Consider the following 17,930-nt stretch of genomic DNA (forward strand, 5'->3'; position numbering starts at 1 on the left):
ACACTATACTCTACACTATACTCTACAATATACTCTACACTATACTCTACACTTTACTCTACACTATACTGTACACTATACACTCCAATATACTCTTCTTCTTACTCTTTTCTCCATATATGTACAGTATAGTGGTTAGAGCGTTGGGCCAGTAACCGAAAGGTTGCTGAATCGAATCCCTGAACTGACAAGGTAAAAATCTGTCGTTCTGTCCCTGAACAAGGCAGTTTGATCTTAACTGACTTGCCTGGTTAAATAAATAATTAAAATATGTATTACTGAATTGTAACTATATACTTGTTCTGCATGTGGATATTTTATTCATCCATATCCCTAATTTAAATATCCACATATACTGATTGACAAACAGTTCCAGGCTGTTACTTTAACATCTCCATCTGCTCACGATGCTTCAAATGCACGCAAGACACACCACAACCCACTCCCCCCTTTTCTCATTGGAGAGCTATAATTACATTTCTACTAGATTATAGGGCTATGCTGTGTGTGCGCGTGTGTGTGCACGCGTGTTTGTGTGTGTGTGTGTGTGCGTGCGTGTGTGTGTGTGTGTGTGCGTGCGTATGTCTGCGTATGTGTGTGTGCGTGTGTATTTTTGCGTGCGTGCGTGTGTGTGTTTTCGTGCGTGCGTGCGTGTGTTTTCATGCGTGCGTGTGTGTGTTTTCGTGCGTGCGTGTGTGTTTTTGTGTGTGTATGTGTGTGCGTGTGTGTGTGTATCTAGATAAGGAGCAAAACACAGCGCCACGTCAGCCCTGGTGTTTTCTGTCATTTGTCTCAGTGTTTATGTGTTCAAACTCCAGATCAATATACAAAGTGGGCTACACCACACACACACAAACATACACACACAGATACTTATTACACCCCCCAACCACACATTCACCACCACACCCCTGTATGGAGGCTGAGGATGGGGAGGAGGAGGGCAGCCAGCTAAGCAGGCCACCAGTCTCAGCGGACTGCTTAGATCTTTCACTCCTAATCTAATAAGACTCTCTGTCGGTCTATTAGCAGGCTGTTCTGGAGGTCCTGCTAGTTTTCACTTTGCTCACTGTGAGCTGACAAAAGCTAATGTTGACTAACAGTACACAGTCTGTATCTGGTGTGTATGTGTGTGCTTGTGTTTGTGCATGTGTGTGTGTGTGTGTGTAATTGTGTGTTTGTGTGTGTGTGTTTGTGTGTTGTCTGTCAGGCTGGCTGACCACAGCTCATTTAATAAGCAGCAGAGATGTAGAGAAGAGATGATGCAGACTGGCTACTGATACTCTCCACGTACTGCAGCTTGTAAATCTGGTTTGGTTTATGCCTGCTGAAAACATTGTTGTAAATCTGGTTTGTTTTATGCCTGATGAAAACATTGTTGTAAATCTGGTTTGCTTTATGCCTGCTAAAACATTGTTGTAAATTTGGTTTGGTTAATGCCTGCTGAAAACATTGTTGTAAATCTGGTTTGGTTTATGCCTGCTGAAAACATTGTAAATCTGGTTTGGTTAATGCCTGCTGAAAACATTGTTGTAAATCTGGTTTGGTTAATGCCTGCTGAAAACATTGTTGTAAATCTGGTTTGGTTTATGCCTGCTGAAAACATTGTTGTAAATCTGGTTTGGTTTATGCCTGCTGAAAACATTGTTGTAAATCTGGTTTGGTTTATGCCTGCTGAAAACATTGTTGTAAATCTTGTTTGGTTTGTGCATGCTGAAAACATTGTTGTAAATCTCTCACCAAATGTGGTTTACAGTACAGGACAGGAAGCATAGTAGCCATGTATTGCATTGCACCAGCACCATTGTATATTGCAGAATAATACAATATTGTACTCTGTATATTGTATTTACCATTATATAGTTGGACAGCTTCTAGTTGTGGAGGGATTCAGGATGAGAAAATGCAAAAATAAATAAATAACTATCTAAATAAGTAAGTACCTAGTTCAAACAGTCAAAATCATCTCAATGTACATAGTCTCTAGTCAGAGTAGCTGATTTGGTTTGGGTGCCGAGATTACTACAGAATGTACATGACTCCATGTTGTCAGGTATAATTAAGCTGGTTGTCAGTCAAACAGCACTAATCTTATTCACACTGAGGAAGTGAGTCTTTCAAATACCTGAGTGAGTCTTTCACACAGTGGGGAGAACAAGTATTTGATACACTGACGATTTTGCAGGTTTGCCTACTTACAAAGCATGTAGAGAGAGGTCTGTAATTTTTATCATAGGTTCACTTCAACTGTGAGAGACGGAATCTAAAACAAAATTCCAGAAAATCACATTGTATGATTTTTAAGTAATTAATTTGCATTTTATTGCATGACATAAGTATTTGATACATCAGAAAAGCATAACTTAATATTTGGTACAGAAACCTTTGTTTGCAATTACAGAGATCATACATTTCCTGTAGTTCTTGACCAGGTTTGCACACACTGCAGCAGAGATTTTGGCCCACTCCTCCATACAGACCTTCTCCAGATCCTTCAGGTTTCGGGGCTGTCGCTGGGAAACACGGACTTTCAGCTCCCTCCAAAGATTTTCTACTGGGTTCAGGTCTGGAGACTGGCTAGACCACTCCAGGACCTTGAGATGCTTCTTACGGAGCTACTCCTTAGTTGCCCTGGCTGTGTGTTTTGGGTCGTTGTCATGCTGGAAGACCCAGCCACGGCCCATCTTCAATGCTCTTACAGAGGGAAGGAGGTTGTTGGCCAAGATCTCGCGATACATGGCCCCATCCATCCTCCCCTCAATACGGTGCAGTCGTCCTTTCCCTTTTGCAGAAAAGCATCCCCAAAGAATGATGTTTCCACCTCCATGCTTCACGGTTGGGATGGTGTTCTTGGGGTTGTACTCATTCTTCTTCTTCCTCCTCCAAACACGGCTAGTGGAGTTTAGACCAAAATGCTCTATTTTTGTCTCATCAGACCACATGACCTTCTCCCATTCGTCCTCTGGATCATCCAGGTGGTCATTGGCAAACTTCAGACGGGCCGGGACATGCGCTGGCTTGAGCAAGGGGGACCTTGCGTGCGCTGCAGGATTTTAATCCATGACGGCGTAGTGTGTTACTAATGGTTTTCTTTGAGACTGTGGTCCCAGCTCTCTTCAGGTCATCGACCAGGTCCTGCCGTGTAGTTTTGGGCTGATCCCTCGCCTTCCTCATGATCATTGATGCCCCACGAGGTGAGATCTTGCATGGAGCCCCAGACCGAGGGTGATTGACCATCATCTTGAACTTCTTCCATTTTCTAATAATTGCGCCAACAGTTGTTGCCTTCTCACCAAGCTGCTTGCCTATTGTCCTGTAGCCCATCCCAGCCTTGTGCAGGTCTACAATTTGAACCCTGATGTCCTTACACAGCTCTCTGGTCTTGGCCATTGTGGAGAGGTTGTAGTCTGTTTGATTGAGTGTGTGGACAGGTGTCTTTTATACAGGTAACGAGTTCAAACAGGTGCAGTTAATACAGGTAATGAGTGGAGAACAGGAGGGCTTCTTAAAGAAAAACTAACAGGTCTGTGAGAGCCAGAATTCTTACTGGTTGGTAGGTGATCAAATACTTATGTCATGCAATAAAATGCAAATGAATTACTTAAAAATCATACAATGTGATTTTCTGGATTTTTGTTTTAGATTCCGTCTCTCACAGTTGAAGTGTACCTATGATAAAAATGACAGACCTCTACATGCTTTGTAAGTAGGAAAACCTGCAAAATCAGCAGTGTATCAAATACTTGTTCTCCCCACTGTACCTGGGGGAGTATTTCACATACCTGAGTGAGTCTTTGCGATCTTTAAAGTTTTGTTTTGGGAAGACCATGGCAGGATTGGAGTTGACTGGTAGGGCCAATCTCTGATTCAAATACATATCTTCTAGCCAGTAGTCATAAACCTGAGAGAGCGAGAGATAGAGATGGTGAGAGAGAGAGGGAGAGAGAGAGAACACAGGCACAAGGCCTCCACTTTGTCCATCCATGTTGACAAGGTGCCAAAAGCTGCTCCTGCAGGTTTTTAAACTGTGGCTTTGTTGAACTGGCTTTAAACACAATACTGAAAACGTATTCTTAGAAGGGAATCTCATGGGCATCAGTGTGAGAAGCCATCAATATCATGAGTGCACTGGATATCATAGCAAGATGGAGGGGAGTAGAGGAGGTGAGAGGCTGCAGCAGCAGGAGTGGGAGTTTGATAGAGAACAGAGAGAAAGAGAGGACAAAAAGACTACAGGAGGAGAGAAGGAGAGAGGCTGCAGCAGGAGGAGTGGGAGTTTGATAGAGAACAAAGAGAAAGAGAGGACAGAAGAACTCTAGGAGGAGAGAGGCTGTGGCGGAGGAGTGGGAGTTTGATAGATATCAGAAAGCTACTTTAATTCAGGACTGACTGATCATCTAAGTGGCCAGTGATGGATCGGTCCTGCAGACACCAAGTGGCAGATCTGATAGATCTATGGCCACAGCTTTAGTTCTTTCCTCCTTCCGTTGCCAGCTGTTATTGATGGTCCAAGTGCATTGGGCCATTTATGAAGTTGATAGTGTCTTCAATCACAGTGTGGAGACTCTACAGTCCTTATGGACAGGTCTCCAATGGGTTATCAAAGGAGATTGTTTAGCTTTCCGTTATCGACACACTCCTGATATATCACACCTTTAGGTCGTGTTTACTTCTACTTGTGCTCTACAATGTTTCAACCTGAAGTGATGCCGAAGTATACTGTACACTCTTAGAAAAAAAGTCTCCCAGTGTCTGGTGGAAAGCAGACTGAACCAGGTTTTCCTATAAGATTTTGCCTTTGCTTAGCTCCAGTCAGTATTTTTTTTTTATCCTGAAAAAACTCCCCAGTCCATATGGATTACAAACATACCCATTACATGATGCAGCCACCACTTTGCTTGAAAATATGGAGAGTGGTACTCAGTAATGTGTTGTATTGGATTTGCCCCAAACATAACACTTTGTATTCAGGACAAAAATTCAGTATTACTTTCATGCATTGTTGCAAACAGGATGCATGTTTTGGAATATTTTATTCTGTACAGCCTTCCTTCTTTTCACTCTGTCAATTAGACTAGTATTGTGGAGTAACTACAATGTTGTTGATCCATCCTCAGTTTTCTCCTATCACAGCCATTAAACTCTGTAACTCTTTTAAAGTCACCATTGGCCTCATGGTAAAATTCCTGAGAGGTTTCCTTCCTCTTCAGCAACTGAGTTAGGATCACCTGTATCTTTGTAGTGACTGGGTGTATTGATACACCATCCAAAGTGTAATCAATAACTTCACCATGCTCAAAGGGATATTCAATGTCTGCTTATTTTTTTATTTGTTTTACTCATCTCTGCGAAGCATTGGAAAAGCTTCCTGGTCTTTGTGATTGAATCTATGTTTTAAATTCACTGCTCGACTGAGGGACATTACAGATAATTGTACATCTGGGGTACAGAGATGAGGTAGCATTAAAAAATTATGTTAAACACTATTATTGTCCTGCAACTTCTTCTGTGACTTGTTAAGCACATTTTTACTCCTGAAAGTATTTAGGCTTGCAATAACAAAGGGGTTGAATACTTATTGACCCAAGACATTTCAGAATTTTCTTTTTTAATTCATTTGGAAACATTTGGAAAAACATCATTCAACTTTGACATTATGGGGCATTGTGTATAGGTTAGTGACATTAAATCTAAATGTAATCCATTTTAAATTCAGCCTGTAACATAACAAAATATGGAAAAAGTCAAGGGGTGTAAATACTTTCTGAAGGCACTGTAGATGGAACCCAAAGGGGTTCCACCTGGAACCAAAAGGGTTCTACCTGGAACTAAAAGGGTTCTAATTGCAACAAAAAAGATTATAGATAGTACCATTTTTTCAAGGAGTGTAGAAGTATAAGGGTATACTACTTTGCATGCTTCACACATGTGGCATCCCATCCCACACCAAATCTGACTTCTGTTTCAAAACAATAGAAACCTAACAAGGATCACACTCCCACAGTGGCTAACAGAATGTATAAGGTGTCATGTTTACATTTACTAGAGGGTCTTGTCTGCCTCCCAAATGACACCTTATTCCCTATAGTGCACACTACCTTTGACCAGAGCCCTTGCACTATATAGGCAATAGGGTGCCATTTGGGAAACAGTGCTTGTCTGAGTGAGGGAGGGAGGGAGTTTACCCAGTTGTATGTCTTCTCACTCCTCTCCAGTAGTTTCTTCTGCAGCAGCTCTCCAGTACCGCCTGGCTCTCCAAACTTCACCACGATGGCTTTAGTCTTCTGATATTGTTCCTCCTTCACCAGGTGTTTCATACAGTTCAGGTACATGTCCAGAGTCTGTTTCAGGGGTGGGACAGGCACCTTGGGCAGGACCTAACATTGTGAGATCAATCAATCAATCAGACCCTCTGTAATGGTTGGATTGGGATAAATATTGACTCAATGATGCTGCACCCAAAAGGACAAAATGTGTTCATCATTATAAGGAAGCTGTTTTCCTGCCTGTAGGCATGTATTCATTCGTCTGAACATTAAAATACCTCATTTTCTTCATGAAGTTTCTCTTTAAAGCTTGTATTCTTAGAACCTGAGTGAATTATTCATTCGAACTGCTTGAAGCCTAGTCGAGAATTAATTTTACAGCGCCCTGTGGGATACGAAAACGCTCCTTTTGATCGAAACAGCTATGGTTATTTTATATTGAATAAAATGCTAATGGAAAGTGCTGTATATGGAGTGGGAGTAAGTGTGTTGAGTGTTGACTAATTATTTGTCCCAATTTGGCCTGATATGTTTGAATCAGTTCTGTCATTCTGGCCAGTGTAACTTGTGAGAATGGGTTAACTACACACTAAAAGAAAAGGGTTCTATATAGTGCCAAATAAGGGTTAATATGGCTTGTAACCATAGTGAAACCCTTTTTGGTGCTATATAGAACATTTATGGAGAATGGTTCTATAATAAATAATGTTTTCAATCTGAAATGTTCTTTGAAGAACAATACAGGGGTTTTAATTAGGGTTTAATAGCCATAATGCATTGTTAAACTTCCGCAATACTTTATTACTGTTTTTATTGATGGGTTGAATAAAGTGTGCCAGCATTTAGTCAACCGTTCTCAATTGACACAAGGCCATATGTGAGTCTTTAACAAGACACAATCACTGGCCATAGGCATAAGTCACATATAATAATACAACACAACACAACATATTAAATAAACTGGAATGACACTCTCACTCTCGGTTGCACAAAAAGAGCTGTGCGCAAACCACGCCCCAACATATTCTAATGAACCAACTGCCCTACATGTTAATCATCACTAAAAGAGGAAAGAACCCTTATCTGAACTGCAAATAACCATTGAAGGGCTCGAAGGGATTATTTGGGTCATTATGGTTCCACATAGAACCATCACCCTTCCCAAAAACCTTTGAAGATCTCTTATTTTTAGTGTGTAAATCAAATGTGAAATAGGTATGATTGAATGGATATGTTGGTGATATTTTACCTTAGAATTAGCCCCAAGCGAATGGCCACTCTTGGGGGAGATCCATTAGAATCGTATCGTTCTGAATTCAATTTTGTTTAATTAATTGATCCCCAGTGGGCAATTAAAGTGTCACACCACGGGCTTGTGCTTCGTTCATGTTCGCTGTAACCTAAACCAATGGTGCTGTGTAAATTCTAGTAGCATATAGCTAAAGTGCTCTGGCAACAGAAACGTGAATTGTTGAGACGTTTGACTTCCCGGATTTAGTTCTCGGTTATTCTTTTACAATTCGCAGAATGTGTATATCTTCCAACAACAACAAAAAGCCTCGATAAATTGGCTTTTACATTATAAAAGTTTAGACAGAGAACAATCATTTGGGCGCAAGTATCACGGCTTCCAAAGCTCTGTGTTGGATCATACATTTGCATTACATCAAATCTGAGAGTGTATTTTAATTTCCCAGTTTTGTTAATACCAGTGTAATAAAATCCTTCCAGTTCTCTAGTTTCTGCCCCTAGCGGTCAGTACAAGGACACAGCGTTTCAGCATCCATGTTATTTTCAGCCCCATGGGCAGCGCCTGTACCTGTTACACTTGGAATAGCTTTCAAGCTTGTTGCTACATACTTTTTCTATTGATAATCAGTGCGTTAGTTCTGCAAGACACTTATGAAAATCACTTCTCATTGCAATTTGTTAAGAAATAGAACAAGTAAGAAGCCAATTTGTATCAATAAATGCATACTTTGGAAAACAATTAAGGCTACAAAAAGGACTGTGGTACATGTCAAGGTAAGAAACGAATTCCCTAAAATAGTGTCTCAGCAACGGTATTTTGTCAGTCACAAGCAACATTGTGATAAAACAGCAACAATGTAAACTGAGTGAAACAAGTAAAGCAAGCAGATTTTAGATTATGCTAATTATCCACCAATAAATGACTATCGATTCAGTTATTGTTACTCACTTCTGCGACGACCTGAATAACATAGACCTATTTCAATTCACCTTATAATGTTGTCCGATAAAGCCTACATTTTCATTATATGCCCGTATTGATAAAGCAAATATTTGTTTTAGAAATAGTTGATAGCAAGTTACAGCCACTCACAATCCTTATTAAACAATTCATTACCCTCAGTGTTTTAAACAATTTGAATGTATCGATTTAGTGCATAAAGAATATTAGTATATCGATATATATATAACCTAAGACTTTCATACATAGCTTTCCCTTCGGCCTTTCGGCGGCTCTCTCTCCAGGATAGGCATGTTGTTATCCAGCCAGGATCGGTCAGGAGGAATTCAAGAGTTGGTTGAAGTTCAGCCTTCTGCATGAAGCCGGTACATCCAAATCATTCAAAACAAAGGAAAAAAATGATTACTTTAAAATAGGATTGCTACGTTATAACTGTCACTGTCGAGTTTGTATTATAAATTTAATTATAAAACAAAATATTATCACCAGGTTTTGATATGGTATGCATTAGTGTTAAATATAATGTATTATTGTATTCAGCATAGATAGATTATAAAATAGATTATAGATACATAACCACAATCACAATCTATCCATTAGTATTAATCGAGGAGCTGTCTCCTTCCAAGTCATCCAAACTAAGCACATCGTGCACCTGTTAACTTACTGAACTAGGTATATTTGTGAATAATGAGGATAAGAGAAAAGATTTCCGCTTACCTGAGAAATTAATGTCTTCCTTCACTCCTCAAGAGGTCAAAAAGGTTTGCAACAAGATTAAATATTGTCCCGCGTACGTGCATAGAACTAACATAACTAAATCCTTTGACGCGAACGAATGATCGTTCCCCATTCTGTCTCAAGCTTCATGATATTCACTCCTATCTCACACCCATTGCAAGGCTTTGACTTTTAAAGCGCGCTTGCTTAGTAAAGATGCTCTAGGTGTTTGTCTGTCTCTACCTAACCCGCAAGCAGCAAACTCCTCCCATCGAAATCTATTCGTGGAACATATTATTTGACAGCTTGGCTTGCTTCCCCTGCCCACCTCTGACAAAGTATGAAAATGATCTTGAGATTGTAGTAGCTACAATCCGGGTTAGCCCGTCTGACTTTATTGTTGAATTTAGAGTGTGTCGGGGGAAAGAATGGGCTTTTTCTGAGTTTGAGAGCTGAAAATCAACGAATAGCTTGACTACCTACACTTGGTTGTAGAGAGAACATTATCGTTAGAACCGTTCTCCTTGTGGGGCGTCTGCTGCGAGCTTTCACAGCGCGTGTCAACTTTCAGAACCACGGACAGCGCTGAGCACAAGCTAGTTGCACCATGCCTTTACGCACCACCAAGTAGACGTTTACATGACATTACAGGAACTAAATCATTCTTAAATAATAAGAATATGGTTCGCATTTTTCTCTCTCTCTCTCTCTCTCTCTCTCTCTCTCTCTCTCTCCCCTCTCACTCACACACCCATAAAACACGCACTCTCTCTCTCTGTTTCTCGTGCGTAAAGCTTTTGATGAATGATGTAATCTATAAACCCCACAGTGAAACGATCAGTTGGTTGAAGTATCATATTCAATACCCATATTTCAAAAGGGCAAACTATTCGTTATCTTTACAGTATAGGTTGAATAACAATCCACCCCTGTAACTGTCATTTTCTCTCAAATCTCTGACTACAAAGCGTTTACACCTAAATCAAAATTACGCACAGAAATTGTAATGTTTGTAATAGAGATTGTTAACTAATGTCTGTAACTAAACTGTTGATTCAACCAGGATGCGAAGGGGGCTTGTGTATTAACTTCATCGTCTTGTCTATTCTCTTCAACATAGGGATTGGGTGTAGGACAGACAACATTAAGGATTTCTATCCACCAGTTTATTTGGTAACATTGCTAGCTAGCTACCATTACGCACCTAATCAAACGCTATTCGTTTGATTCAGAACTGAATAACAAGTATGATTTAAAGATGATTTTATAATTTCACTATAAATAATTATGACACACACAAAACACGTTATATTTAAATACAATTTTATTATAACTATTATTGATATATGAACATATATGTGCTCAATTTAGGAAGTTGTTAATGAGCGGATGACGGATAATCACTTCATTACGTTTTGACAATACACCGTTTCAACATACACGCATACATCACGCACACACTCAAATATGCATAGGCCCAAATACAATTGAATCATTTACTATGTAAATATCCACATATGTACAACACGCATTTGTTTATAATACACTACATTTCACGAAGAAAAACAAAAACATCACAAAAAGAAATTACAAAAATACAGAGGTCACAATTAGGCAACGTTTCGATATTAGATATGGAAAAGGAAAACAAAACAAAACAAAAGCAAAATACAAATGATAGTCAATATGTCAACGAAATTAAGAAAGGAAATCAATGGTTACCAGTATTAAAAAGGAGTTGTTGTTTTTTGCACAAAAGGCTAGTTGATGCGTTGGCAGTTGGACGTGTATTTATAATATCAATATAATCTTGTACATACATTTATCTATTTACTTTTTTACAATACTCTGCAGTAGTAATGCACACATAGTCAACTGTATTTGATAGACCTCTCACAATAGTACTCCATTTAGACGACCATAAGAAACAATACATACAGAGAAGACTTGTTCAATTACAATGAAATTAAATAAACTTTGGAAACGGGTCACACAAGGATGATTGGGTGATTGGGTATTTCTATATTGCACATGAGTATATTACAGAGTGAAGTGACTGTCTACCCTCTTTTGGCAGGTCCATAAATCCTAACTCTCGAACTCTCAGTGTATTCAGGGACGTTCTAAGTTGTACTCCATTCTAGGTGTAGTTCTATGTTGCGATACAGTATTCTAGCTGTACTCTGAGTATTCTAACTGTACTCTGGACCAAATGATTCCTCTGAAGAGGCACGTGTTTGTGCTCTAAACGGGTCAAACCCTCCATTCTCATCCACCATCACCACAGGCAAGCAGTTCCCTGCCGAACTATAACCCTTCTTCTTGCCTGTCCGCTCCTCCATCTTCATGGTATCATACAGACCCTCGGGTTCATCATCGTCCACCAACAGGTTATCTCTCTCGGAGTAGGACGGCTTCATTTGGCACACATTACGGAGCAGCAGAAGCGCCGGTGCGTACAGGACATTGACGAGGCCCATGCCCAGGTTGAGTTGGACAAACCCATAGTTGTGCACTATATTCCCCGCCACGATAGGACCCATGGCATACGCGACAGAATAGGAGATGTCAGCTAAAGCGTAGACGCTGCCGTACACGGACACATGACGCACGTCGACCAGAAAGGCAAGTGTTGGCAACAGTGCAGTGTCCACGAGAGCAATGCCGAAACATATGCCGCATAACGGGGCGATTAACTGGCCGAATGTTTTGCATGCTGGAACGGTGCATGAGCTGGCCCCGATAATGACCATGCCCAGGGCTCCATAGAACCACTGCAGGTTGGGGTACTTAGAAGCCAGTTTGACGGTCATGTAGACACCCAGAACATGTGGGAAGAAAGCAGGCAGCCAACATAATCCCATTTCCCATTTAGTTGAATGCATGGTGCTCTCCATCCAGTTGGCTATGGTGGGCTCCAGAAAGGCCAGGGGGATATTGCACACTGTTAGGGCACCTGCCACGACAGCTATGTAGGGGTCAACCATTAGTTTGTAGATGGGGGTACCCACCGGCATATTGTCTCTAGTCCTGTTCGAGAACGGCTTGATCACGGTCAAGAGCAGAATCCCGTCTATAAGGCAAACAACGGCGAGAACGATAAACGGTACTCGTTTACCGGCAAACTCGTACAGGATACCCCCGAAGGGAGGTGCTACCAGGCTCCCGAAAGAGATGAACGCCAGGGCGATACCAAGGGCTTTACTTCTCTCCGATTCTTCGGTGTATTTATCTGCTATCATGGCAATTCCTGAGGTGTCGGCGAAAGCTGAGCCCAGACCTTGCAAACTACGGGCAAAAAACAGCGTCGCGTAGTTCTCAGCGAAAGCAAATATACATGTAGAAAAGAACATGACGGTTAGTCCTATCAGGAGTGGAATGTCGTATCCAACGCGGTCTATGAAAGTTCCTGACAAAGGGTTCACCAAGAGCTGCAAGATAGCCTTCGACGCAAAAAGTACTCCTATTTGGACGTCTAAATTGTCCCTGTTGCTTTTAGCTTGGGCTGAGCTCATTGTGCTGTTGATTGAAGAATTAGGATGTATAACTACGTGGACGTGCTCTGCTTGCTCAAGCTCTAAATCAGCAAGGTAGTCGGGAATAATCGGGACTATAACCATATAGAGCATATTGTCTAGAAGAAGAGCCACGCAGACGATCACTAAAATGATCCGTCTTTGATGGTCCGGGGCTTTCATTGCGTTGCCAAACTGTTTCGTTCTTTCTCCCATCTCGGACAGTTTTACAGCGGCTGATTTGGCCAGCCCGGAGGACCCCCCTGTATCCATGATGATCTGCTATTATTGTTGTTGTCAATACAAAACAGCAGTTGATGTTTTATTTTCCTCTGCTCTCTGCTGCTATTCTGATATCTCAGCAAGACAGATAATACTGTCCCTGTACATTTATGTAGCTGTTTTTTAGTTCACTTACGCAATGCGAAAGACAAAGGCGCAGCAGGCTTAGAACTTTTCTCCTTGTGATTTTCTGACAGCGCGCGAGGCTGCTGGCTTCTTCGGCGGTTGGTGGATTTCTCAGCCTCAATTTGTTCTTGTTTCACTCCCTCGCGCTCACATTCGGTGCTGTTTCATGGTCTATAGAAGTGATGCGGTGAAATATTGTGCTCTTCTCTACACGGTGTAGGACTTCAACCGCGAATACTCCATGTCAAGTTTCTATGGAACGTTTGTATAAGTTGTTTATGGAACTTGGGACCCCGGATATCTTCGATTCCAATGCTCATGCCTCGAATCACCTGTAGCACGTTTGTGTTCCGTTTTGAGATCACGAATGGTTTCGTTGCCATTGGCACGCATTGATTCGCAGGTTTGTCGATATTTTGAGTTATTTTTTTTCTCTCTCTTTCAAGAAGGGCTGTGACGCATCACCAGCTTACCCCCAAGTGGATCCTTTTCCAGTTGCGTCCTTTATGCTAATTCAGAACATGGCAGTCCCTTAACCAATAAGAGTGAGCATCATCATGACGTCTCTAAACCTACACGATCGCGGGAAAACCCTCCCAGCAAGGTACACTGATTGACATTCCAGATGTATTGGCCCAAGTTATTAGCCTATTATTGGAGTTTTAATTTATCACTGTTTCTTTACAATTCCCTAATCATGTCGCTGCTCTTGCGCGTTGCTCTGGGATGATCGTGGCTATGGCACCCGGATTCGCGCCATCCCGAACGTTCTTATACTCAGCACCACAGCGGAGGGGACAGCTCCTGCCCAGTGCACAGTCAGACAGGCCAATGTACAATGATCATGTCAGGACCATACCGTATTTCTCTACACAGCCTTTGTCAAATTAATATTAAGTATAATCGAAAACGCACCCAATTTAAATGACTAGCCTACACTAGTTGCATGGGTCTCTTTTGACTCTCACCTAAAACCGAAATTACTTTAAACATTCCCGGAAGTGTTAGAATTCTCAGGTAAAACGATCTCTGATCCCACGCCAGGTCAGGAATCCCAGTGTTACATGCACATAAAGCAAGCAAGTATTTTTCTCTGCCATAGAGCATTGAGCTTGCATAGTAACTAAGTACTCCTGAAGAGGTTGACTATATACAAGACACTGGTGCTATCTAGTGGTCACTAAAACTACTACATGCTATACTCTATACCAGGGTTATTCAACTGCGACCCTGCGAGGTTCAGAGCCTGTTGGTTTTCTGTTCTACCTGATAATTAATTGCACCCACCTGGTGTCCCTTGTCTAAATCAGTTCCCAATTAGAGGGCAACAAATGAAAACACGTAGTGGTACTGGCTTCGATGTCCAGAGTTGAGTTTGAGTGCTCTACAGGATGCAGCTGTGATTGTAGCAACCTCTTGGACACTGGTACCCGATTAGCTCTGGTCCAGGGCGTTACAGGAGACTCACGATGAACCAGAGCTGAGATTCCATGTACAAAAAGTGCTGTAATTCTGAAATGGTTCACTCGATATGGATGAAAATACCCTCAAATTAAAGCATTTGTCACTGTCCCAATACTTTGAGCTCACTGCATGTATGCGTTTTTAAAATTTGAAAACAATGTATATTTCATGAGGTCGATTTTAAACACACCTCATGTATTGGAAAGACCCAGGTCTGTTAACAAGCAGCTGAAAAAAATTCTTGAAAATCTTGCAAAAAGCCAAAAGCAGAGGAGACACACAAGTTTCCCCACAAGTCAGTTTAATTGATAGTTAAAATAATGAAAGGCTAAAGATATGCTGTATCAGTACATAGATAGGTGATGGATGTACTGTTATTGGGGACAACCAGTCACAGCAACACAAGTTGGGGAGGAGGAGGGGGGGGGTGACCTTGACCTGCTCATCAACACAGGAGTTGGAAGAAGTTGATCTTAGGCACTGACCTAAAGTCAGTTTCACATTTTACCTTAGCAGTAATGAAGGATTTTGTGAAGATACACTGGCCCCAGATCTGTGCCTAATGCCAACTTCTACCCAGTGCACTCAACCTCCCCCCGGGAGTGTACAAAACATTAGGAACACCTGCTCTTTCCATGACAGACTGACAAGGTGAATCCAGTTGAAAGCTTATTGACACCACTTGTTAAAGCCACTTCAATTCAGTGTAGATGAAGGGGAGGAGACAGGTTAAAATACAATTTTTAATCCTCAAGACAATTGAGACATGGCTTGTGTATGTGTGGCATTCAGAGGATAAATGGTTAAGAATGGTTTATCATGCTCAGCAGTTTCCTGTGTGTATCAAGATTGGTCTACCACCACCCAAAGAACATCCAACAAACTTGACAACAGTGGGATGCATTGGAGTCAACATGCATCCCTGTGGAACGTTTGATACCTTGAACAATCCATGCCCAGACAAATTGAGGTTATTCTGTGGGCAAAAGGGGGTGCTACTCAATATTAGGAAGGTGTTTTTAATGTTTTGTACAAGCAGGGTAGTGTATAGCGTAGTAGTCTCTCTCTAATTCAACCATTCCAATTACAATCAGTCAAAACAATAAACCCAAGCCATTTAAATGTTTCATATACAATTTATATTTATATAGTCATATTTCATATTGTACAAAGTTACATTCTGAACTGCAAAGACTCTTTCACAGAAATAAATACTGAAATGGCTATACTGCGATATGAACCGTCTCTTCTCCTGGAGAGCAGACACACACACACACACAGAGACAGACCAGCAAAGGCAAAACACACGCCCTCGTTCACTCCTCACGACAGACACCGTAGTAACACTCACCAGCACAATCTGCTGGTACACAGACCAGACTCCGGCAGAGTGTGTCAAATGACACTTTACTCCGCATCTAGACGCAACCACAGATTAAATGACACCTTTACTCCCATCTAGAAGCAACCACAGATTAAATGACACCTTTACTCCCCATCTAGAAGCAACCACAGATTAGGGTCGAAAAGACAAACATACAAAAAGTCAATAATAAAAATAGGCTTCAAATAGTCTCTGAACACTTCAGTATCATATCAACCTATCAGGAGGGATCCTGTTTGGTCAGAGATCAGTCACTCTGTCCCCTAGTGTACAAAAGGTAAAAGGAAGACGTTGCCCCTAGACGCTTATCTAATGTCAGTGTTGAGTTGTTCCTCCCCTAATTGTTCACGTTGGGATTTGCGGAGGGTAAATTGATCCTAGATCTGTGCCTATGGGTAACATCTACTCTCAGCATACAAAAGATACCAGGCGCAGAGAAACCAGCTATTATACACAATCACATCTCTGCATTTGCAGAGATGGCTTAAAAATATATCTATCCATACACCACAAACCTTATAACAAAGACGGTCTGTCAAAATGTTATTGTATCTACAGAGAGACGGGTTGAAAATACTGCTACAACACTGTACATTTACTTTATTCTGATCAACTGAAATTATTTTTCCTTTGGTAACATTCTTTCACATAGGTATACATACTCAGTCACACTTCAAAAGTCCATAATGCAGTTTTAAACATTTCCTTTTTTTCCTTCTTTTTTTAAAACTTTCAAACCTAAGGCAACAGTTGATTTTTGTAAAATGTCTGCAAGCTCTAGCTGATGGGAAGGAAGATGGGAGAGCAGGATGGGAGAGCAGCGGCCCAGAAACTAAAGTCAGAGACCCTGTTCCAACACACTTAAAGTGCAACACTGCCTTCCTACCTACCTTCCGTGAGGTAATTAACTACTAATCTGTCTCAATCATCAATCCAACCCAGTTGTAATTACCCCTAGGAAGGGAGGATGCATTTTTAGGTATTGGAATAGGGTGATTCTCTGACCCTGCAGCTGCAGACATGATTGATCTGCGATCTATCTGGTTTTCCATAGACCATAGTCATGGAGAACAACACTGATCCCAAGTCCAGAAAACTGACAATTGATTAAACTGTATTGCAACATCCATGTTCTCACAAAATAAAATAAAAATGATCATGCAGGAAGAGCACACCTGTATCATTTAGGACACACACGATTGGCTCCATCGCTGGATTGTCCTGTAATACTTGCTTTCTTATTGGACATCATGCAGTTGATTTGGTTTTGCAGTTCAAACACCGACATTATTATTCTCCTGTGTGCAGGTGTCTCGTACAGTTTCATACAGTATTGTCTCCTCTGTCCCATCGGTCCTTTACTGAAAGGAAGCAAAGATGAGGACAGGGGTGTGGCCAAAGACATACCCTGAACCTACAATGATTCCCACCAATCACCACGCAGTATTTGGACAAAGGGGTTGGACACTAGGCATACAATATAAAACATGACCTAAGAAAATTAAATAAACAGAAATGATTTAGTTTTCAATAATAATAAAAATAATAATAATAATAATAATAATAATAATAATAGAAGAGCAACAGGCTTGTATCAGATTTAAAATTCAATACAATCAGTAAATTACAAATTAAATAAAAAAATAACTGTAAAACAAAAATAAACATGCAGAGGAGTGAATCTGATTGGCCAGCTTTGTTCCTGCTTTGAGCAGGCTCCTCCCATTCTTCATCTCTGTGGCAGGGTTAGAGATCAAGGGTTAAAAGTTCAGGCCTGACTGCCCATAACCTGCCAGACGATCAGGTGACTCCTCTCAGCTTTAGCCAGGAAAGGCTGCAGCTTCAGAGTGTGCTCATCCAGTGGCTCCTCAGTTTCCCCAGCCTCGTCACCTACACACAGACAAACATTAAGCCACTTCAATTTATACAAATCTGTATGTTTTCATTCTCTGCCATATACG

General features: G+C 41.1%; 3 protein-coding genes across 11 annotated transcripts in view; all 3 read right to left on the reverse strand.

Annotated features, from left to right (window-relative positions):
• LOC110502837 (choline O-acetyltransferase) overlaps window positions 1-9,739 on the reverse strand; it is a 29,282-nt gene extending 19,543 nt beyond the window's left edge. Inside the window, exons 1-4 of the mRNA XM_036960551.1 lie at window positions 9,199-9,739; window positions 8,724-8,830; window positions 6,186-6,377; window positions 3,783-3,901 (exon numbers count right to left, since the gene is read on the reverse strand). Coding sequence (XP_036816446.1) covers window positions 3,783-3,901; window positions 6,186-6,377; window positions 8,724-8,771 — 359 coding nt within the window. The 5' untranslated portion in view covers window positions 8,772-8,830; window positions 9,199-9,739. The remainder of the gene's footprint in view (window positions 1-3,782; window positions 3,902-6,185; window positions 6,378-8,723; window positions 8,831-9,198) is intronic.
• A 765-nt stretch (window positions 9,740-10,504) lies between these two features.
• Window positions 10,505-13,592, reverse strand: LOC110502838 (probable vesicular acetylcholine transporter-B). The gene has a single exon (XM_021581166.2). The coding sequence runs from the start codon at window positions 12,984-12,986 to the stop codon at window positions 11,391-11,393; it is 1,596 nt and encodes a 531-aa protein (XP_021436841.1). The 5' UTR covers window positions 12,987-13,592; the 3' UTR covers window positions 10,505-11,390.
• A 2,109-nt stretch (window positions 13,593-15,701) lies between these two features.
• The window catches only part of LOC110502839 (C-Jun-amino-terminal kinase-interacting protein 4), a 55,614-nt gene continuing 53,385 nt past the window's right edge, over window positions 15,702-17,930 (reverse strand). For all 9 annotated transcript variants that reach the window (XM_021581170.2, XM_036960555.1, XM_036960553.1 and 6 more), the window contains one exon: window positions 15,702-17,859. In XM_021581170.2, coding sequence (XP_021436845.1) covers window positions 17,738-17,859 — 122 coding nt within the window. In that variant the 3' untranslated portion in view covers window positions 15,702-17,737. The remainder of the gene's footprint in view (window positions 17,860-17,930) is intronic.

This window comes from Oncorhynchus mykiss, chromosome 23 (assembly GCF_013265735.2).
Source record: "Oncorhynchus mykiss isolate Arlee chromosome 23, USDA_OmykA_1.1, whole genome shotgun sequence".
In the NCBI taxonomy this organism is placed as follows: domain Eukaryota; kingdom Metazoa; phylum Chordata; class Actinopteri; order Salmoniformes; family Salmonidae; genus Oncorhynchus; species Oncorhynchus mykiss.

Bases quoted from the DNA above. Each gene is read 5' to 3' on its own strand.
- LOC110502838 (XM_021581166.2), bottom strand. From the start codon at position 12,986: ATGGATACAGGGGGGTCCTCCGGGCTGGCCAAATCAGCCGCTGTAAAA.